Genomic DNA, 21,740 nt, shown 5'->3' with positions numbered 1-21,740 from the left:
AAAAAGACTAATGCAATCTTGGGCTGCATTAACAGAAGCAGAGTGTCCAGATCATGGGAAGTAATTGTTCTGCTCTGCTGTGCATTAGTCAGGCTGCCTTTGGGGTCCTGTGCCCAGTTCTGGGTGCCACACTTTAAGGAGGACATGGACAAGTTGGAGCAATTCTGGAGAAGAGTGGCCAGGAAGGTGAATGGGTCTGGAAACCAGGCCCTGTGAGGAATGGTTGAAAGCGCTGGGTATGTCTGGCCTGGAGAAGGGAAGATTAAGGAGAGACACGGGAGCGGCCTTCAAATACCTGCAGGGCCGTCATGCAGAAGACAGAGCAGACTCCTGTTGCTCCAAAGGGTAGGACTAGAAAGAATGGGCGGAAACTGCAGGGCAGCAGATTTTGGCTAAACATTAGGAGAAACGTCCTAACCATGAGAGCTGTTCAGCAGTGGAGCAGACTCAGCCTCGGGAGGTGGTGGCTCTCCTTCGCCGGAGGCATGGAAGCAGAGTCCAGACAGTCATCTGTTTGGGATTCTGTCACTGCAAGATTCCTGCATTGAGCAGGAAATTGGACTAGACTGACCTCCAGAACTGAACAATCTCAGCCTCTCCACCTCACTCCTTAAAATTAGCCTCCATCAATTAATGAACAAAAGATTGAATCAGTTAACCTGTCCATTAAACCAATTAAAATTTGCAGCCCTAATTGTTTGCCATCATGCCTTTCAACTTATCTCTGGAATGCTAAGGACTAGAAGCGTACTTCTTTTTCGCAGGAGTTGAGTTACCCATGTCTGTTTTGGAAGAGGCATCATTTGAAATAGGAACCACTGGGATGGAGGTAGCGTTGAACCCTTTTAGATATGGGCTATGAGGGACGTGAACCCTTTTGCCAGGCTGGGCCTAGTAACTGCCACGATTCATGCCAAGCGGAGACCTGGGTGTTTTTGCTCTTTGCCCCTAAATAAGAGTCAGAGGGGCGGGAGGGGGAAGGGGAACATGGGGCAGGCACTGGAAGAGAGAACTGGAGTTTTTATTAATTAGTAACAGGTCAGAATTGAGCCGAGAGAGCAAATTCCACCACCTTTGTTTGCAGGGCATGCGGCCAGGTGTGTGTGTAAGGTTTGCATAGAAAGTGAATCTGGCTATACTTTCTTTCACTCCAAGGCTTTGGGGCTGTGGAGCAACCTGGGCTGTGGGGCTCCCCACAGAGAAGCTGCTGCTTTCTCCCACCTCCAGCTTTAGGCCTCCCCATATCTCCTTGGGGTGGTGACTTGATAATCCGAACCCAGGTCTTAATTTGAATCCCAGCTGTTTTATGCTTCAGGATCCCACCTCTGGAGCATGTTGACTTGTAATAATTTCAGAGCCTGCCTCTGTGGTTGTGCAGAGTGCTTTGGCCTTGCACCTAGTTACTTAAACAAGGTGGCTTGCAGGGGGGGAAACCTTCACCCCAGGCTACTCTACTTCTCCCACGGGGGCTGTAGACCCAGCCCACCCTGGTTGCAGCTTGTTGTAGAATTGGCTTCAAGTCAGAAGCAGCAGCCTGGATGTGACCCGCACAGGTCTCTGTCCCAAAGTGCCTGCTTTTTGACACATGATTCCTGGTAGCCAACTTGGGCTCAGCAAGCCAGCTCTGAAACTTGGAAAGCCAATTTTGGCTCCAGCCTCCGATGTGGGCGGCTGAGGTGATCCACATGGGTTGGGTGTCTGAGGAGAGGAACTGTTCCCAGTCACGTTCCGCTAAGCAAAATATCTCAGCTCCTTGCTCTGTCTTTCTCCGAGGCTAAAACAACAAACCTTATGTGGCACCTTAAAGTCTAATACATTTATTCTGGCACTATAGTCCATGAAAGCCTGTGCCAGAATAAAAGTGTTAGCCTTTAAGGTGCCACAAGACCCTTTGTTATTTTTGCTGCAAGAGACTAACACAGCATCCCTGCTGGAAATTGTTACAACACCAGGCTAAAAGACGTTCTGGTCCTTTCTTGTCTCTCAGCACTGGGTTAGTCAATCCCGAAGATTTCAGCAGTGCGTGCCATGTTCCCTGATCCACAGAAATGAGGAGAGACCTTGCCGCCTCACCTGGCAAAGTGCCAGGCTGAATGTGACCCTCAATTGCCGTCTTCTAAGAAAACATCTGGAGGGGGTTGTGCGTTTGCTCGCGGCAGAACAAATATTTTTCTTGGGCCACCTTTAAAGCATCCTTGCCCAAACTCCACATGTTTTGGACTATGATTCTCAGTGTTTCTGATCATTGGCTGTGCTGACTGTGGCTGATGGGAGTTGTAGTCCAACACAACTGGAGGGCACCAACTTGGGGAAGGGTTAAGGTTAGAAAGCTTAAATGATCCTGTTTTCTCTTCTAGAAAGTTCAGCACCGCGTTCTTCCAGATGTCCTGTGTGCCTTTCATGGAACTTTGATCCCGTGGTTGACACACTTTCCTCACAATTGATTGGATTATGGCAGAAGCTTTAGATACACACAGGTACAAAGCATCTGCCCTAATCTAACTGGACAGCCTTTAAGGTGCCACAAGACTCTTCTGTTGTTCTTCCTTGAAGGACTCTTCTCCATGAAGAAATCTGCATCAGAAGGCCAAATTAGAAGCCGCAATAGGTTAAAAAAAAACCAAACACCCTAAGTAGGTAGCGGGGGGGGGGGGGGAGCCAAATCAGGGGGCTTTAGCCCGGTCCTGATCAGAATCATTCCCTCCCCCCAAGGCCTCCTGTTCGCCCTGGGAGGAAAGGTTCCTGCTCTGCAACGCTCCGGGAGGTCCCAGGGCCTCCTCCTCACCTCAGCTCGCGCAGTAACCACCTGGAGTGCTGCCGCTGCTTTGGGTTGGCCGCGGAGGGGAAGGGGGAAAGAAGCACCCCTCGGAAGGCAGCTTTGGCCCTGGGACCGTCAATCCCCCCCACACTTGAGCGGGAGAACGCAAGTGGAGAGCAAGAAGCTGGGCCAGGCCCCTGGCCAGCCACGGAGGAGGAGCTGTCAGGGGCGGCCCCAGGCGGCCCCCCCTCTGACCTCGCTCGTTCCCTTTGAAGCTGAGCAAACAAGCCCTTTGTGGCTGGGAAGCGGCCACCGCCCGCCTGCTGGGTCCAGTCAGAGGAGGACGGTCGCCAGGCTCAGCCGTTGGCCATGCAGCTCCTGAGCCTAGCGCTGCTGCTGGGCGGACTGCGTGGGGCCTTTGCAGCGGAGGGTGAGTGCAAAGACCACCGCCCCTCTATCCCAAGTTGCCCCTTTGGGGGCTCTTGCCTGCAGAACCTTCCTATTCTCATTATTTTATCTGTTACATTTATATCCTGGCTTGGCTCCTCTTGCAAGGAACCCAGAGCTGCTTACAGGACCCTCCTCCTTTCCATTCCCGCCTCACAATAACGTAGGCCAGGCTGAGGGCCAGGGCTGGCCCAAAGTGACCCAGTGCGCTTCACAGCCCAGGTGGGACTGGAACCCGGGCCTCCCGAGTCCCCGTCTGAGACGCCAACTACTGCACCACGCGGACTCCCAAACCCTGGAGGTCTTGGAGCCCACTGGGTCTCCAGAAGAGCAGCTGGGGTGGAGAACGAGAGAAGGCACATCCCATCGCTGCCCCTTCCTCTTCAGACCAGGCGTCCCAGGGACCTTGATGGACAGACCAAATGCAATGCTTCGGCAAACACAGCCTGAACTGTTGGAACACCCTGCCGCAAGATACGGCAACGGCCAGGATTGCTGTTATTTTTAAAAAGTGAAGATCTCCCACATCGATCAACACACACACGTCAAAATCCACAGTTGGGCAATACCTTGCTTAGGGCCAAATGTCCCAGGATAGCGTGCGTGCTTTTGAGTTCTACAGAGCTCTTCATCAGGCAAGGATTGGCCCCCTGGTGCCCTCCAGATGTTCTTGAATACAACTCCCATCATGCCTGGCCAGCTGTCAGAAACAGGGTACTGGACTAGATGGTCTGATCCACCAAAGCAGTTCCTTCCATTTGTTATTTTTACTTATTTGTGGGATTTCTAACCTGCCCTTCAGCCCCAAAAGGCTCCCAAAGCAGCTTACAAAGGCAAGAAATAAGCCCTGCATGCTTACTATGTCCAAGGCAGGCTGGGAGGGAGGAGGGAAAAAAGCAAGCGGAGGCACTACTGGAGAGTCAGCTGTGAAGTTCAGCAAGTCATGGGGCTGGATCTACACAAAGTGGCAGGGGTGCTGCCTCTTCTGCCTCAGCAGTCCACGCTCTGGTGCCCCCCCCAGCAGCCCCCCCCACCGCACGAACAGCCACACACAGTGACCCCGGGGGTGAAGGACTCCCCTGCCACCAGATTCGAAGTAGCCTGTCCCTGTCCACTGGGACAAAGAGGATGGGTGCTGACATGTCCTCCCTCCCACATTACCACTGGGGGGTCTCCTCTTTTTCCAGAGTCCTGCGAGGGGCGCTGTGACTTGGGCTTCGACTTCCAGAGGAAATGCCAGTGTGACGACCTTTGCTCGTACTACCAGAGCTGCTGCAGTGACTACTCCGCCATGTGCCAGCCCAAAGGTATCACAGTAGCCCCCTGCTTGCCGTGCCTAGGCGGGGGAGGGGGTCCCGGGTGCTGCCTCTGCAGGCCAGGCCGGGCTCACAGATGCAAAGATGCCATTGTAGAGGGGTGCAACCCTGGGCCAGTTTAAGGGGTGCCGGATCCTTCGTGCCCACAAATCCAGAGATGGACGGAGCTTGCCTCTGGCCGACGGCAGACCAAGGGTGCTTCCAGACGAGGCATTTTATCATGCAGTCATCCTGCCTCCAGCCCAAAATTGTACAGGGGCAGGGAGGCGGGGAGCGCTTCAGACGACATTGTCTTCCATTTGTAACCCTCCCATAAAACCCACCTTGAGAAGGGAATGGGGGAATAGGCACACAAAATCAGTTCTGATTTGTGGAGCTCGGAGGTGCCCCACACTCAAACCTGGAAGCCCCCCTCCCCCATGAGAGTCATTTTTCCCCTTTGTGAAGAACAAGCAGCCTTGGAAAGGGCAAGCCCTAACGGAGGATGAAAACACCCCTCCCTGTTCATTGCCCCAGTTGTGGGGGGGTGTTGGTGATTTCTCAAGGGGATTCTGGGGGGGAAAAACTCATGAGGGGCTTAACTAGTGACATCAGTCCTTTTACCTTCTTTTCTTACTGTATTTTGGTTCTGCCGCCTGGTCCTTTTAGAAGCCATCAGCTGGTGGCTTCCAGTTTATTCCCAGAATATCCCAGAACATAGCATCGTTTGGGGGCATTCTGGCAAAAACAATGGCAGTTACCTTCTTTCTTTTTTCGGGAGGTTGCCATTTTTTTTTTATCAGAATGCCCAGGAATAACACCATGCCTGGATCCATATTACTGTAATGCCTTCATTAGGCCATCCCACCTAAATTTCCCCCCAAAACGTGCAGGCTTTCGAGCCCTCCAGATCTCTTCATCAGGCAAGAGTGGGCTGAGTAGGGCAGGGGGTAGGGGGGGGGAAAGGCTGACTTGAAGGGGAAGTCAGATACTCTGCATGCTCAGAATTGGATAGGTTCTTCAGGGTGTGTGAGGGTTACACGAAGGACCGGCACCTGTTTCGGGGCTGCTAGGAGCCAGAAAGAGAAGTATGTTGGATCCTCCATTGTTGAAACAATAAAATCCAGCTCTTCTGAAATGTTTTCCATCCTGAGCAAAGCACGCTGACTCCAACTACCAGTGGACCACGGAGAGAAATCAGGCAGTCTTTCTATTGACAAAGCCGGGGTTCATTTTAGATGCTCTTCTCGGTAACAACCTTGGCTCTTGTCTTTAACCTTAGCAGTGTGGTACATTTTGGTTATTCAGCTCTGAGAGGGACAGATGGTGTAATTTACAACTGGCAGTCCAGGTTTGAGGTCTGGCACAGGGAGTAGGCTTGGGGGGAGCAGCCCAAACTGGGGGAGGCTTGGGGGGCAGAAACCATCACCAGCTGCTGACCTTGCGGTGCCTGTCCCCCCTCGCTACAGTGACCCGCGGAGATGCTTTCCTTCTGCCGGATGATGCGTACCCAGATTACTATGACTTGCCCAATGCCACGGCCGCCAAGCCCGCCACCGCCAAGCCCACCGCCAGCATCGCAGAGGCATTCACGCCCTCTCTGTATGAACACCCCTGGACAGGAGGACCTCAGCCGAAGGAGGCCGAGCCCACGGAGCCAGCCCGCTCGCCCGAGACAGACGTCCCGAGCGACGCACTAGGCGAGGAGGAGTTCTTGTGCAGCGAGAAACCTTTCGATGCTTTCACGAGTGTGAAGAACGGCTCCATCTATGCTTTCCGCGGTACGGCCCAGCGGGAGAATCGCTGTTCTGAGGGCTGCCGTCACCCGCCTTGGCCCTAGAGCAGGGGGGCAGAAACTGGAGGCCAAATCTGGCCTTCTTGTGCTCCCAATCTGGCCCACTGCGTATTCCCAGATGGCCACGCCCCCTTTCCCCTGACCACCAAGCTGTTGGTGGCTTCTTGGCTTTGGCAGGGTTTTCTTCCCAGCCAAAGAGGTTGAAATGCCTCCCTGAAGGAGAGCTTTCGGCTACGTCATGCTGGGATTTTGGCCCCGCCCCTTTTGCCTTTGGCCCCACCCACCCTGGAATGCTGCCTCACAATAGTTTCTCCAAAATGGGATTTGGTCCTGTGGCGATGCCCTGTTGGGGGCATTGCGGAGACCTGAAATGGTGAGCAGAGCAGAGCACTGCCCTTCTGGGGGGACCGGGACTGAGCGGGTTCCGAGATTTCACTTTCAGGGCAAGGAGTGACTCCAGGAAGATGAGCGTTCAATAGGCGCCTTGTGGGACAGGAAACCTTATTCTCCGGCGAATGCGAAATGCGCCCCAGGCTGCGCGCGTGCTGTGGCTACACCCTTTTAAAAGCTCAACACACATGGCTGACCCTATTGCAAGCAAGTCAAGTAGCAATATTTTAGGGGGGGGGTTTACAGCAAATAGGCATTTAAAGGCAACTAAGACCAACATTCTGTCAGGGTGCAGGTAACAAATTCGGCAGGTCTATGGTGCACCTGCAGAATGATGCAGCATCAGCCTGGATGGAAAATCTAGCTGGGATTGTCTCCCTCTGTGCAGAACCCTTGTTTGCATTTAGATCAAAGAGGGGGGACCCTCTCTTGCAGTGCCCCTCATGGTCGAGGGGCTGTTTTAAATGTCTGGGAGTGGGGAGAGATTCTCAGCAAGGTTTAAAGACTTTGTTTCTTAATTTGGGCAATTTCATTTAGATGTTTTATCGGGCCTTTGCATTTTATTGTTAGTTGTTTTTAACTGTTTTTACGTTTTGAATGTTTTAATTCTTGTTATAAGATACCTTGAGCCTTGTTTTGTTTTGAGAAAGGTGTCTAAGAATTATTATTATTGCTTCCTGCGCTCATCTGCATTCCAGATAACATTGTTGTGAAAGTACTGCTTCCTAGGCATTTGTTTTTAATTTCCTGCAAAATAATCGCATGTTATCTGAAGTACAGGCAGGGGGAGACACAACCCCCCCTCCTGCCCACGCCCAAATGGCTCCGTGCCCGCAACTGAAAGGATCCAGGGCCAAATGTCACGTTATTCACACTCCTCCCTTGCTGATCCAGGGAAGTATTTCTATGAACTCGATGAGACGAGCGTGAGGCCTGGATACCCCAAGCTCATCCGGGAAGTGTGGGGTATTGACGGACCGGTCGACGCCGCCTTCACCCGCATCAACTGCGAGGGAAAGACATACCTCTTCCAGGTGAGGGTCCCCAACCCCAGTTCCCTGATCAGACTGCAGCAGGTGCAGGAGGGATCTAGCGAAGCTGAGCCCTGACTCTCTCCAAGCCTCAAGGGTCTTGGGGGCTCGTGCAATGTGGAGGGGGGACAGAGGACCCTTCGACGCTAGCTGACGAGGCTGCTGCCCCTCTCTGCTTCAGTGGAGCAGGAAAGGCAAGGCAGCGTTGGTTGGAGGGAGAGCCCAAAGGGTCACCATGCCAGGGTTAGGAGAGGGCGGCACGCGGAACTCTCTCTTGGAATTAGAAGGAGAAACCGGGCGGGAGCCCTCTGCTCTGCTCTCCCCAGCACCTCCGCTCAGATAAGGACCAGGGAGAGGGTGTTGGGAACAACACTTCTCAGACCGAGACCCCGGAGAGGGTCAAAGAGCCTGACCTCATCAAAGACAGCTTCTGCTGATCCTGTGATGAGCACAACTTAAAGCAGGGGAGCAGAACCCCTTTCAGCCCAGGGGCCAGATTCCATTGCAGAGCAGCTCTCGGGGGCCGCATGCCAAAGGTGGGCGGGACCAAAGGCGAACGGCCAGAAATGCCAGCCTATTTGAGCTTAAAGCAGGGGAGCAGAACCCCTTTCAGCCCAGGGGCCAGATTCCATTGCAGAGCAGCTCTCGGGGGCCGCATGCCAAAGGTGGGCGGGACCAAAGGCGAACGGCCAGAAATGCCAGCCTATTTGAGCTTAAAGCAGGGGAGCAGAACCCCTTTCAGCCCAGGGGCCAGATTCCATTGCAGAGCAGCTCTCGGGGGCCGCATGCCAAAGGTGGGCGGGACCAAAGGCGAACGGCCAGAAATGCCAGCCTATTTGAGCTTAAAGCAGGGGAGCAGAACCCCTTTCAGCCCAGGGGCCAGATTCCATTGCAGAGCAGCTCTCGGGGGCCGCATGCCAAAGGTGGGCGGGACCAAAGGCGAACGGCCAGAAATGCCAGCCTATTTGAGCTTAAAGCAGGGGAGCAGAACCCCTTTCAGCCCAGGGGCCAGATTCCATTGCAGAGCAGCTCTCGGGGGCCGCATGCCAAAGGTGGGCGGGACCAAAGGCGAACGGCCAGAAATGCCAGCCTATTTGAGCTTAAAGCAGGGGAGCAGAACCCCTTTCAGCCCAGGGGCCAGATTCCATTGCAGAGCAGCTCTCGGGGGCCGCATGCCAAAGGTGGGCGGGACCAAAGGCGAACGGCCAGAAATGCCAGCCTATTTGAGCTTAAAGCAGGGGAGCAGAACCCCTTTCAGCCCAGGGGCCAGATTCCATTGCAGAGCAGCTCTCGGGGGCCGCATGCCAAAGGTGGGCGGGACCAAAGGCGAACGGCCAGAAATGCCAGCCTATTTGAGCTTAAAGCAGGGGAGCAGTACCCCTTTCAGCCCAGGGGCCAGATTCCATTGCAGAGCAGCTCTCGGGGGCCGCATGCCAAAGGTGGGCGGGACCAAAGGCGAACGGCCAGAAATGCCAGCCTATTTGAGCTTAAAGCAGGGGAGCAGAACCCCTTTCAGCCCAGGGGCCAGATTCCATTGCAGAGCAGCTCTCGGGGGCCGCATGCCAAAGGTGGGCGGGACCAAAGGCGAACGGCCAGAAATGCCAGCCTATTTGAGCTTAAAGCAGGGGAGCAGAACCCCTTTCAGCCCAGGGGCCAGATTCCATTGCAGAGCAGCTCTCGGGGGCCGCATGCCAAAGGTGGGCGGGACCAAAGGCGAACGGCCAGAAATGCCAGCCTATTTGAGCTTAAAGCAGGGGAGCAGAACCCCTTTCAGCCCAGGGGCCAGATTCCATTGCAGAGCAGCTCTCGGGGGCCGCATGCCAAAGGTGGGCGGGACCAAAGGCGAACGGCCAGAAATGCCAGCCTATTTGAGCTTAAAGCAGGGGAGCAGAACCCCTTTCAGCCCAGGGGCCAGATTCCATTGCAGAGCAGCTCTCGGGGGCCGCATGCCAAAGGTGGGCGGGACCAAAGGCGAACGGCCAGAAATGCCAGCCTATTTGAGCTTAAAGCAGGGGAGCAGAACCCCTTTCAGCCCAGGGGCCAGATTCCATTGCAGAGCAGCTCTCGGGGGCCGCATGCCAAAGGTGGGCGGGACCAAAGGCGAACGGCCAGAAATGCCAGCCTATTTGAGCTTAAAGCAGGGGAGCAGAACCCCTTTCAGCCCAGGGGCCAGATTCCATTGCAGAGCAGCTCTCGGGGGCCGCATGCCAAAGGTGGGCGGGACCAAAGGCGAACGGCCAGAAATGCCAGCCTATTTGAGCTTAAAGCAGGGGAGCAGTACCCCTTTCAGCCCAGGGGCCAGATTCCATTGCAGAGCAGCTCTCGGGGGCCGCATGCCAAAGGTGGGCGGGACCAAAGGCGAACGGCCAGAAATGCCAGCCTATTTGAGCTTAAAGCAGGGGAGCAGAACCCCTTTCAGCCCAGGGGCCAGATTCCATTGCAGAGCAGCTCTCGGGGGCCGCATGCCAAAGGTGGGCGGGACCAAAGGCGAACGGCCAGAAATGCCAGCCTATTTGAGCTTAAAGCAGGGGAGCAGAACCCCTTTCAGCCCAGGGGCCAGATTCCATTGCAGAGCAGCTCTCGGGGGCCGCATGCCAAAGGTGGGCGGGACCAAAGGCGAACGGCCAGAAATGCCAGCCTATTTGAGCTTCAAGCAGGGGAGCAGAACCCCTTTCAGCCCAGGGGCCAGATTCCATTGCAGAGCAGCTCTCGGGGGCCGCATGCCAAAGGTGGGCGGGACCAAAGGCGAACGGCCAGAAATGCCAGCCTATTTGAGCTTCAAGCAGGGGAGCAGAACCCCTTTCAGCCCAGGGGCCAGATTCCATTGCAGAGCAGCTCTCGGGGGCCGCATGCCAAAGGTGGGCGGGACCAAAGGCGAACGGCCAGAAATGCCAGCCTATTTGAGCTTAAAGCAGGGGAGCAGAACCCCTTTCAGCCCAGGGGCCAGATTCCATTGCAGAGCAGCTCTCGGGGGCCGCATGCCAAAGGTGGGCGGGACCAAAGGCGAACGGCCAGAAATGCCAGCCTATTTGAGCTTAAAGCAGGGGAGCAGAACCCCTTTCAGCCCAGGGGCCAGATTCCATTGCAGAGCAGCTCTCGGGGGCCGCATGCCAAAGGTGGGCGGGACCAAAGGCGAACGGCCAGAAATGCCAGCCTATTTGAGCTTAAAGCAGGGGAGCAGAACCCCTTTCAGCCCAGGGGCCAGATTCCATTGCAGAGCAGCTCTCGGGGGCCGCATGCCAAAGGTGGGCGGGACCAAAGGCGAACGGCCAGAAATGCCAGCCTATTTGAGCTTAAAGCAGGGGAGCAGAACCCCTTTCAGCCCAGGGGCCAGATTCCATTGCAGAGCAGCTCTCGGGGGCCGCATGCCAAAGGTGGGCGGGACCAAAGGCGAACGGCCAGAAATGCCAGCCTATTTGAGCTTAAAGCAGGGGAGCAGAACCCCTTTCAGCCCAGGGGCCAGATTCCATTGCAGAGCAGCTCTCGGGGGCCGCATGCCAAAGGTGGGCGGGACCAAAGGCGAACGGCCAGAAATGCCAGCCTATTTGAGCTTAAAGCAGGGGAGCAGAACCCCTTTCAGCCCAGGGGCCAGATTCCATTGCAGAGCAGCTCTCGGGGGCCGCATGCCAAAGGTGGGCGGGACCAAAGGCGAACGGCCAGAAATGCCAGCCTATTTGAGCTTAAAGCAGGGGAGCAGTACCCCTTTCAGCCCAGGGGCCAGATTCCATTGCAGAGCAGCTCTCGGGGGCCGCATGCCAAAGGTGGGCGGGACCAAAGGCGAACGGCCAGAAATGCCAGCCTATTTGAGCTTAAAGCAGGGGAGCAGAACCCCTTTCAGCCCAGGGGCCAGATTCCATTGCAGAGCAGCTCTCGGGGGCCGCATGCCAAAGGTGGGCGGGACCAAAGGCGAACGGCCAGAAATGCCAGCCTATTTGAGCTTAAAGCAGGGGAGCAGAACCCCTTTCAGCCCAGGGGCCAGATTCCATTGCAGAGCAGCTCTCGGGGGCCGCATGCCAAAGGTGGGCGGGACCAAAGGCGAACGGCCAGAAATGCCAGCCTATTTGAGCTTAAAGCAGGGGAGCAGAACCCCTTTCAGCCCAGGGGCCAGATTCCATTGCAGAGCAGCTCTCGGGGGCCGCATGCCAAAGGTGGGCGGGACCAAAGGCGAACGGCCAGAAATGCCAGCCTATTTGAGCTTAAAGCAGGGGAGCAGAACCCCTTTCAGCCCAGGGGCCAGATTCCATTGCAGAGCAGCTCTCGGGGGCCGCATGCCAAAGGTGGGCGGGACCAAAGGCGAACGGCCAGAAATGCCAGCCTATTTGAGCTTCAAGCAGGGGAGCAGTACCCCTTTCAGCCCAGGGGCCAGATTCCATTGCAGAGCAGCTCTCGGGGGCCGCATGCCAAAGGTGGGCGGGACCAAAGGCGAACGGCCAGAAATGCCAGCCTATTTGAGCTTAAAGCAGGGGAGCAGAACCCCTTTCAGCCCAGGGGCCAGATTCCATTGCAGAGCAGCTCTCGGGGGCCGCATGCCAAAGGTGGGCGGGACCAAAGGCGAACGGCCAGAAATGCCAGCCTATTTGAGCTTAAAGCAGGGGAGCAGAACCCCTTTCAGCCCAGGGGCCAGATTCCATTGCAGAGCAGCTCTCGGGGGCCGCATGCCAAAGGTGGGCGGGACCAAAGGCGAACGGCCAGAAATGCCAGCCTATTTGAGCTTAAAGCAGGGGAGCAGAACCCCTTTCAGCCCAGGGGCCAGATTCCATTGCAGAGCAGCTCTCGGGGGCCGCATGCCAAAGGTGGGCGGGACCAAAGGCGAACGGCCAGAAATGCCAGCCTATTTGAGCTTAAAGCAGGGGAGCAGAACCCCTTTCAGCCCAGGGGCCAGATTCCATTGCAGAGCAGCTCTCGGGGGCCGCATGCCAAAGGTGGGCGGGACCAAAGGCGAACGGCCAGAAATGCCAGCCTATTTGAGCTTAAAGCAGGGGAGCAGAACCCCTTTCAGCCCAGGGGCCAGATTCCATTGCAGAGCAGCTCTCGGGGGCCGCATGCCAAAGGTGGGCGGGACCAAAGGCGAACGGCCAGAAATGCCAGCCTATTTGAGCTTAAAGCAGGGGAGCAGTACCCCTTTCAGCCCAGGGGCCAGATTCCATTGCAGAGCAGCTCTCGGGGGCCGCATGCCAAAGGTGGGCGGGACCAAAGGCGAACGGCCAGAAATGCCAGCCTATTTGAGCTTAAAGCAGGGGAGCAGAACCCCTTTCAGCCCAGGGGCCAGATTCCATTGCAGAGCAGCTCTCGGGGGCCGCATGCCAAAGGTGGGCGGGACCAAAGGCGAACGGCCAGAAATGCCAGCCTATTTGAGCTTAAAGCAGGGGAGCAGTACCCCTTTCAGCCCAGGGGCCAGATTCCATTGCAGAGCAGCTCTCGGGGGCCGCATGCCAAAGGTGGGCGGGACCAAAGGCGAACGGCCAGAAATGCCAGCCTATTTGAGCTTAAAGCAGGGGAGCAGAACCCCTTTCAGCCCAGGGGCCAGATTCCATTGCAGAGCAGCTCTCGGGGGCCGCATGCCAAAGGTGGGCGGGACCAAAGGCGAACGGCCAGAAATGCCAGCCTATTTGAGCTTAAAGCAGGGGAGCAGAACCCCTTTCAGCCCAGGGGCCAGATTCCATTGCAGAGCAGCTCTCGGGGGCCGCATGCCAAAGGTGGGCGGGACCAAAGGCGAACGGCCAGAAATGCCAGCCTATTTGAGCTTAAAGCAGGGGAGCAGAACCCCTTTCAGCCCAGGGGCCAGATTCCATTGCAGAGCAGCTCTCGGGGGCCGCATGCCAAAGGTGGGCGGGACCAAAGGCGAACGGCCAGAAATGCCAGCCTATTTGAGCTTAAAGCAGGGGAGCAGAACCCCTTTCAGCCCAGGGGCCAGATTCCATTGCAGAGCAGCTCTCGGGGGCCGCATGCCAAAGGTGGGCGGGACCAAAGGCGAACGGCCAGAAATGCCAGCCTATTTGAGCTTAAAGCAGGGGAGCAGAACCCCTTTCAGCCCAGGGGCCAGATTCCATTGCAGAGCAGCTCTCGGGGGCCGCATGCCAAAGGTGGGCGGGACCAAAGGCGAACGGCCAGAAATGCCAGCCTATTTGAGCTTAAAGCAGGGGAGCAGAACCCCTTTCAGCCCAGGGGCCAGATTCCATTGCAGAGCAGCTCTCGGGGGCCGCATGCCAAAGGTGGGCGGGACCAAAGGCGAACGGCCAGAAATGCCAGCCTATTTGAGCTTAAAGCAGGGGAGCAGAACCCCTTTCAGCCCAGGGGCCAGATTCCATTGCAGAGCAGCTCTCGGGGGCCGCATGCCAAAGGTGGGCGGGACCAAAGGCGAACGGCCAGAAATGCCAGCCTATTTGAGCTTAAAGCAGGGGAGCAGAACCCCTTTCAGCCCAGGGGCCAGATTCCATTGCAGAGCAGCTCTCGGGGGCCGCATGCCAAAGGTGGGCGGGACCAAAGGCGAACGGCCAGAAATGCCAGCCTATTTGAGCTTAAAGCAGGGGAGCAGAACCCCTTTCAGCCCAGGGGCCAGATTCCATTGCAGAGCAGCTCTCGGGGGCCGCATGCCAAAGGTGGGCGGGACCAAAGGCGAACGGCCAGAAATGCCAGCCTATTTGAGCTTAAAGCAGGGGAGCAGAACCCCTTTCAGCCCAGGGGCCAGATTCCATTGCAGAGCAGCTCTCAGGGGCCGCATGCCAAAGGTGGGCGGGACCAAAGGCGAACGGCCAGAAATGCCAGCCTATTTGAGCTTAAAGCAGGGGAGCAGAACCCCTTTCAGCCCAGGGGCCAGATTCCATTGCAGAGCAGCTCTCGGGGGCCGCATGCCAAAGGTGGGCGGGACCAAAGGCGAACGGCCAGAAATGCCAGCCTATTTGAGCTTAAAGCAGGGGAGCAGAACCCCTTTCAGCCCAGGGGCCAGATTCCATTGCAAAGCAGCTCTCGGGGGCCGCATGCCAAAGGTGGGCGGGACCAAAGGCGAACGGCCAGAAATGCCAGCCTATTTGAGCTTAAAGCAGGGGAGCAGAACCCCTTTCAGCCCAGGGGCCAGATTCCATTGCAGAGCAGCTCTCGGGGGCCGCATGCCAAAGGTGGGCGGGACCAAAGGCGAACGGCCAGAAATGCCAGCCTATTTGAGCTTAAAGCAGGGGAGCAGAACCCCTTTCAGCCCAGGGGCCAGATTCCATTGCAGAGCAGCTCTCGGGGGCCGCATGCCAAAGGTGGGCGGGACCAAAGGCGAACGGCCAGAAATGCCAGCCTATTTGAGCTTAAAGCAGGGGAGCAGAACCCCTTTCAGCCCAGGGGCCAGATTCCATTGCAGAGCAGCTCTCGGGGGCCGCATGCCAAAGGTGGGCGGGACCAAAGGCGAACGGCCAGAAATGCCAGCCTATTTGAGCTTAAAGCAGGGGAGCAGAACCCCTTTCAGCCCAGGGGCCAGATTCCATTGCAGAGCAGCTCTCGGGGGCCGCATGCCAAAGGTGGGCGGGACCAAAGGCGAACGGCCAGAAATGCCAGCCTATTTCAGCTTAAAGCAGGGGAGCAGTACCCCTTTCAGCCCAGGGGCCAGATTCCATTGCAGAGCAGCTCTCGGGGGCCGCATGCCAAAGGTGGGCGGGACCAAAGGCGAACGGCCAGAAATGCCAGCCTATTTGAGCTTAAAGCAGGGGAGCAGAACCCCTTTCAGCCCAGGGGCCAGATTCCATTGCAGAGCAGCTCTCGGGGGCCGCATGCCAAAGGTGGGCGGGACCAAAGGCGAACGGCCAGAAATGCCAGCCTATTTGAGCTTAAAGCAGGGGAGCAGAACCCCTTTCAGCCCAGGGGCCAGATTCCATTGCAGAGCAGCTCTCGGGGGCCGCATGCCAAAGGTGGGCGGGACCAAAGGCGAACGGCCAGAAATGCCAGCCTATTTGAGCTTAAAGCAGGGGAGCAGAACCCCTTTCAGCCCAGGGGCCAGATTCCATTGCAAAGCAGCTCTCGGGGGCCGCATGCCAAAGGTGGGCGGGACCAAAGGCGAACGGCCAGAAATGCCAGCCTATTTGAGCTTAAAGCAGGGGAGCAGAACCCCTTTCAGCCCAGGGGCCAGATTCCATTGCAGAGCAGCTCTCGGGGGCCGCATGCCAAAGGTGGGCGGGACCAAAGGCGAACGGCCAGAAATGCCAGCCTATTTGAGCTTAAAGCAGGGGAGCAGAACCCCTTTCAGCCCAGGGGCCAGATTCCATTGCAGAGCAGCTCTCGGGGGCCGCATGCCAAAGGTGGGCGGGACCAAAGGCGAACGGCCAGAAATGCCAGCCTATTTGAGCTTAAAGCAGGGGAGCAGAACCCCTTTCAGCCCAGGGGCCAGATTCCATTGCAGAGCAGCTCTCGGGGGCCGCATGCCAAAGGTGGGCGGGACCAAAGGCGAACGGCCAGAAATGCCAGCCTATTTGAGCTTAAAGCAGGGGAGCAGAACCCCTTTCAGCCCAGGGGCCAGATTCCATTGCAGAGCAGCTCTCGGGGGCCGCATGCCAAAGGTGGGCGGGACCAAAGGCGAACGGCCAGAAATGCCAGCCTATTTCAGCTTAAAGCAGGGGAGCAGTACCCCTTTCAGCCCAGGGGCCAGATTCCATTGCAGAGCAGCTCTCGGGGGCCGCATGCCAAAGGTGGGCGGGACCAAAGGCGAACGGCCAGAAATGCCAGCCTATTTGAGCTTCAAGCAGGGGAGCAGAACCCCTTTCAGCCCAGGGGCCAGATTCCATTGCAGAGCAGCTCTCGGGGGCCGCATGCCAAAGGTGGGCGGGACCAAAGGCGAACGGCCAGAAATGCCAGCCTATTTGAGCTTAAAGCAGGGGAGCAGAACCCCTTTCAGCCCAGGGGCCAGATTCCATTGCAGAGCAGCTCTCGGGGGCCGCATGCCAAAGGTGGGCGGGACCAAAGGCGAACGGCCAGAAATGCCAGCCTATTTGAGCTTAAAGCAGGGGAGCAGAACCCCTTTCAGCCCAGGGGCCAGATTCCATTGCAGAGCAGCTCTCGGGGGCCGCATGCCAAAGGTGGGCGGGACCAAAGGCGAACGGCCAGAAATGCCATCCTATTTGAGCTTAAAGCTCCTACTGCCAGTAACCGAGAATTAGGGGAGGCATTTCAACCTTTCAGAATAGGGGAGGGGTGGGGTGGGGTGGGGAGGGGAGGGCACTGCACAAAGCTGGGAAACCACCAAAGACTGGAGGTCAGTGGAAAGGAGGGAGGGCCAGGAGAAGGGGGAGTGGCTTTCCGGAGAACCCTGGAAGGCCGAACTGGGACCCCACACAGGCCGGCTTCAGCTCCCAGACCCGAGGTTCTGCTCCCGCCCTCGCCAATCAGACGGTTCCACTCTAAAAGCTGTGAAGTCCTCCTGAGGAAGGGTTCTTCTGGGCATGCCCAGAGTTCTTCTGAGTTCTTCAGAGTTCTTCTCTAAAAGCTGTGAAGTCCTCCTGAGGAAGGGTTCTTCTGGGCATGCACCTTTCCTTCATCAGGACAACTCCCCAGACAGCCCTCGCCCCTTTCAGGGAGGGAGGGAGGGAGGGGTCCCAGGTCAGGGACCCCTCCCCTCGCAAGCAGAGCCGGCCTTGGGAGGCGCCTCCCGTTCCCTTGGAAATGAACTGTGGATACGGCTGCTCGCCTTGGGCCCTGCGCATGCACCACGCCCAGCCCCCCACCACCCCACCCCAGGCATGCCTCTCTTTTCCAGGGGAGTCAGTACTGGCGCTTTGATGATGGGGTCATGGAGCCAGGCTTCCCCCGCAACATCTCCGCTGGTTTCACGGGGATTCCCGACGACCTCGCTGCCGCCTTTGCACTGCCAGCCCAGAACTACGCCTCCAGCGAGCGAGCCTACTTCTTCAAAGGTGACTGGCTCCTCCCTTCTGGGGGTGGGCTGGAGTTCCAGACAAGCCTCCCTCCACCAACAGCACTTGGCTTGGCCCTGCGAGGCGTTGTTCTTTTCCCCATCACCAGGGGGAGGCCCAGGGCTGGTTCACACATGCGGTGTTTACCATGGCGGCATTTGGGTGGTCACCTGCATGTGAGAATGTGGGTCCCCTAGGATGCCACACTCTTCGGATGAGGCCGAAATTGGATCCCATTTCCTTATACCTAGTTCCCAGTTGTGTTTTCTCTGGCCAAAACTGTTGGGTTTGTGCCATGCATTTTGAAACTCTGCTGTTGTTTATTTAAAATGCTTCTAGACTGCCATTCAAGGCAGGAGCACTCCCAAAGTGGTGTACAACGATAAGATTCATATAGCAAAAACAGCAAATGGTCAAAAACACCCACAAACACCAGCATTAAGGCAAAGCCTACAACACAACTGCAGCTGTGACCCAGTCCAATAAAACATAGTCTGTTTACTTACTTGTTTATTCTGGCAAGCAAGCAAGGCTCCAGTGCCCTCATAAAACCCTCCAGTGAAAGATGCCCTTCCAAGGCCAAATTTAGGAATTAGGAATGTTACCCCAAAACAAGGCTTGGGCCGCTGCAAATGGTGCCCCAAGCTCTCCAGGAGAGTGTACCCTGCAAGATCCTCTAGCACGGTTCTTGCCCTGAGAGGTCTCCTAGTCTTGGAGGAGTCTCATATCGAGCAGCCCAGATCTTATTTTGGGGGTGTAGTGGGGTCTGGTCAGCATCCGTGCCTGGGAATGTTGGGAGTTGCAGTCCAGCACATCTGGAGTGCAACAGGTTGGGAAGGCTGGGTGAGCAGGCTTGACCTGGACTTGAGAGGCAAGGCTTACACCCTCGCTCCGCCATTACGGCCACAGTTGCTATCTCTCAGCCCATCCTACGCCGCAGGGCTGCTGTGCGCAGACAGTGGCACTGCTTCCACATATACTGCCTGTAGTCCACTGGACATACAGGTATTTTGGGAGTTGTGTTTGACTCAGAGTTGCTTCTGGACTGAAAAAGCAAAACAAAATGCTGTTCTTGACACTTTAAAACTAGAATCAGGTGTTGGTGTTATTCTGACTTCCAGGGAAGAAATACTGGTCCTATGACTTTGCGAAGCAACCAAGCCGTGAAGAGTGTGAGCAAACATCCCCATCGGTGGTCTTTGACCACTTCGTGCTGCTGCAGGACGATGAGTGGGAAGAGATCTTCCACCTGCTTTTCGGGGGGACGCGGCAGAGTGAGTCAGCCAGCTGGGGTGGGGTCTGCCTCGGTCCCTGACTGTCTGGTGCCCAGCTGGGCCTGCCACAGAGTGGCCTGATCCAGGGTCTCCCCAGTGGCAGAGGAGGCGGAGGGGTGTTTTTCTCCCTCTCCCATAATACTAGGACCCAGAGGGGTCCTCCCATGAAGCTGAATGGTGAGAAATTCCAGAAAGATAAAAGGGAGGTCTTCATCACACAGCGCAGAGTTACACTGCGGTACTCACTGCCACACGATGGAGTGATGGCCACCACTTTGGATGGCTTTAAAAGGGGGTTGGAGAAATTCATTGAGGAGGGGGAGGCTATCAGTGGCTACATATTACCTTCAGGACCAGAGGAAGAATGCCTAAGTACACCAGTTGCTGGGGAACATGGGTGGGAGGGTGCTATTGCGCTCACGGCAGCTGGGTGGCCGCTGTGGGAACAGAATGCTGGATGAGACGGGCCTTTGCTTTGATCCAGGGTGGCTCTTCTGATGTTCTTACGCTGAGAGGCCTTTGGCCTGGGGGAGCCATGGTGGGAACCTGCCCCCCCCCAGTCTCTGAGCCTCCTGCCGTGTCTGGTGTCGCAGACAAAGCCCTCAAATGCCCCCTCTCCCCCGCTGCCAGGTGGGGCCAGCCGGCCACGCTACATCAGCAAAGACTGGCATGGCATGCCGGGCCAGGTGGATGCAGTCATGCTCGGCAGAATGTACGTGGGCCAGGCACCGTCCAAGCAGCACGCCAGGAGGAGGCCGTCGCGCCGTCACCGCAAGAAGTACCGCCGCCGCCAGCGCTGGGGGCGCTGGAACCCGCTCTGGGAGGGGCCCAGCAAGGACAGCTCCGAGTCCTCCAACCTGGACTGGCTCCTGGGCGGAACCACGCCTTGCCAGCTCTTCCAGACTGTCTACTTCTTTGTGCAAGGTAGATACGGGCGTCGTGGAGGGGTCTGTTCCCACGGGTGAGGGGCGGGTGTATCTGTAGCGCCCTGAACTTCCCTTCCCCAGCAGCAGACTCTGCAGAATTTGGAACGTCCCTAAAGATCTTCAGGACAGACGAAAGGAAAAGCCCTCCCTCACTTGCAGAACTCACGGCCACACGGAGCGGTGATGGAGACGAGTGTAAAGGGCCAAAGTCGGCTGGGCAGCCATCTGTCCAGGATGCTCTGACTTGGACTCCTGCACTGAGCAGGGGGCTGGACTCGAGGGCCTTGTAGGCCCCTCCCAGCCCGACTCTTCTATGATCCTGTGGAGGAGCGGTCTCACCCAAAGTGCTTAGCGGCGGGGTATCTCCGCATACCAGTTACTGGGAGAAAAGAAGGGCTGCTCTCCTTCCTTCATTCCCTCCTGAGGGCTTCCTCAGGGAGCCTTGCCAGCTGCTTCTGGGAACAGGATGCTAGGCTGTGGGTCTAATCCAGCAAGGCACCCTTCCCCAACCTCCAGGGGTATTGGGCTGCAGCTCCCAGCCAACATATCTGGAGCGCACCAGGCAGGCAAAGCCTGCAGCAGGGTCTCTCCTTCTTATCTTGTGCTCTTAAATACCTGGAATCTAGAAGTGGGATTTCGTGCATCGCCAAAACGAGATCTGACTCGTATTGTCTGGAATAATTACTGCCCTTTGGCTGTGCGCTCGTGGTCACCTATCACATTTTGTCATTTTAAAAATTCCTCATTGGTATTTCTATCTACCTACCTACCTACCATTATTTCTAGGCTGCCGTTAAGGGTGAAATCCTCACCACATGTTGTACAAGATAAAAAAAAAAATTACACCAAGTAGATGCAATAAGAATCCATCAAAACAAAGATTGCCCACTGAAGATCAATACAAACAAAACTTACCAATTAAAATGAACAGTGCCACACTTATTGCTGGGGTCAAAGGCCTTAGAGGTGTCTGTATTTCTTTTTTTTCTTCAGTAGCTGTCAGGGGAAGGCATTGCCAAGACTAAGAATTGGCCAGATTCTTTCTCTCTGCTGGAATACTGTGCGGCCTATCTATCTATCTATCTATCTATCTATCTATCTATCTATAGCATTTTTACCCCATTTTTCAGCCGAAAAAGACTCCCAGAGTGGCTTGCAAAGGCTAATATTAAGACACTCTAATATTAAACTACCTACCCATTTGTTTACCCACCATGCAACAAATAATTAGCATGTGGAATTCACGGTGGCTGATTTCCTCCTGTCGCAGTTCTGATCTTCCTCAGCAGGGCCGATGTTGAGAGATAAGACTGCAGGAGGGAGATGAGAGGGAAGCAGGGAGAGAATGGATCTCCACACATAGGCCAAGCTCAAGATACTGGGGGGGCTAGCAGAGAGGCAAGGAACCTAGGAGGGAGTCAATTTGGGGTGGGGTGTCAAAGCACAAGGATGAAAGGGATTAGTGGGGACTTAGCGTCTTCCTCCCCACTAACATCTTTTTGCCTCTCTCCCTCAGACAAGTATTATCGGCTCAACCTGCAAACGCGGCGTGTGGATTTGGTGCAGCCCCAATACCCCCGCCCCATTGCCAAATACTGGCTGGGCTGCCCGTCCCACGAGGATCTCACCTGAGCAGAGCCTTCCACGCCAGTGGCAGCAACCAAATAAAACCCTTGCGTTCCCAAAGTCGCATCCAACTGCGTCCTTGTTTGATTTGATTTATAAAATTGATATTGCTCCTTTCTGCCACAATGGCACTCATCTAGGCAGCAAATGGCTTTAAAATGAATAAAATGCAAAGTTTATAATTAAAAACATAAAAGCAAATAAAGGAAAACCACAAAAAAGATATAAACAGCACTCACCAGTTAAAAGTTTGTGTGCGTGTTTGTGTGCTTTTTGTGACGTTGAGTTCTACTTCAGCAACACTTTGGCTTAAA

The 21,740-nt window shown here is 56.1% G+C and overlaps 1 protein-coding gene across 1 annotated transcript; it reads left to right on the top strand.

Moving 5' to 3' along the window:
• The first annotated feature begins 3,089 nt into the window (after positions 1-3,089).
• On the top strand, positions 3,090-21,679 carry VTN (vitronectin). Its single transcript, XM_084822584.1, has 8 exons — positions 3,090-3,188; positions 4,393-4,512; positions 5,970-6,281; positions 7,580-7,719; positions 17,444-17,600; positions 18,722-18,874; positions 19,505-19,798; positions 21,317-21,679. The coding sequence occupies exons 1-8, from the start codon at positions 3,128-3,130 to the stop codon at positions 21,430-21,432; spliced, it is 1,353 nt and encodes a 450-aa protein (XP_084678710.1). The 5' UTR covers positions 3,090-3,127; the 3' UTR covers positions 21,433-21,679.
• Positions 21,680-21,740: the final 61 nt, after the last annotated feature.

The sequence above is a fragment of the Heloderma suspectum genome, chromosome 16, assembly GCF_057233095.1.
Source record: "Heloderma suspectum isolate Gila_16-S chromosome 16, 16-S_ref, whole genome shotgun sequence".
NCBI lineage: Eukaryota > Metazoa > Chordata > Lepidosauria > Squamata > Helodermatidae > Heloderma > Heloderma suspectum.
The sequence above is the reverse complement of the archived record's forward strand: the minus strand, read 5'-3'. Positions and strand labels throughout refer to the sequence as shown.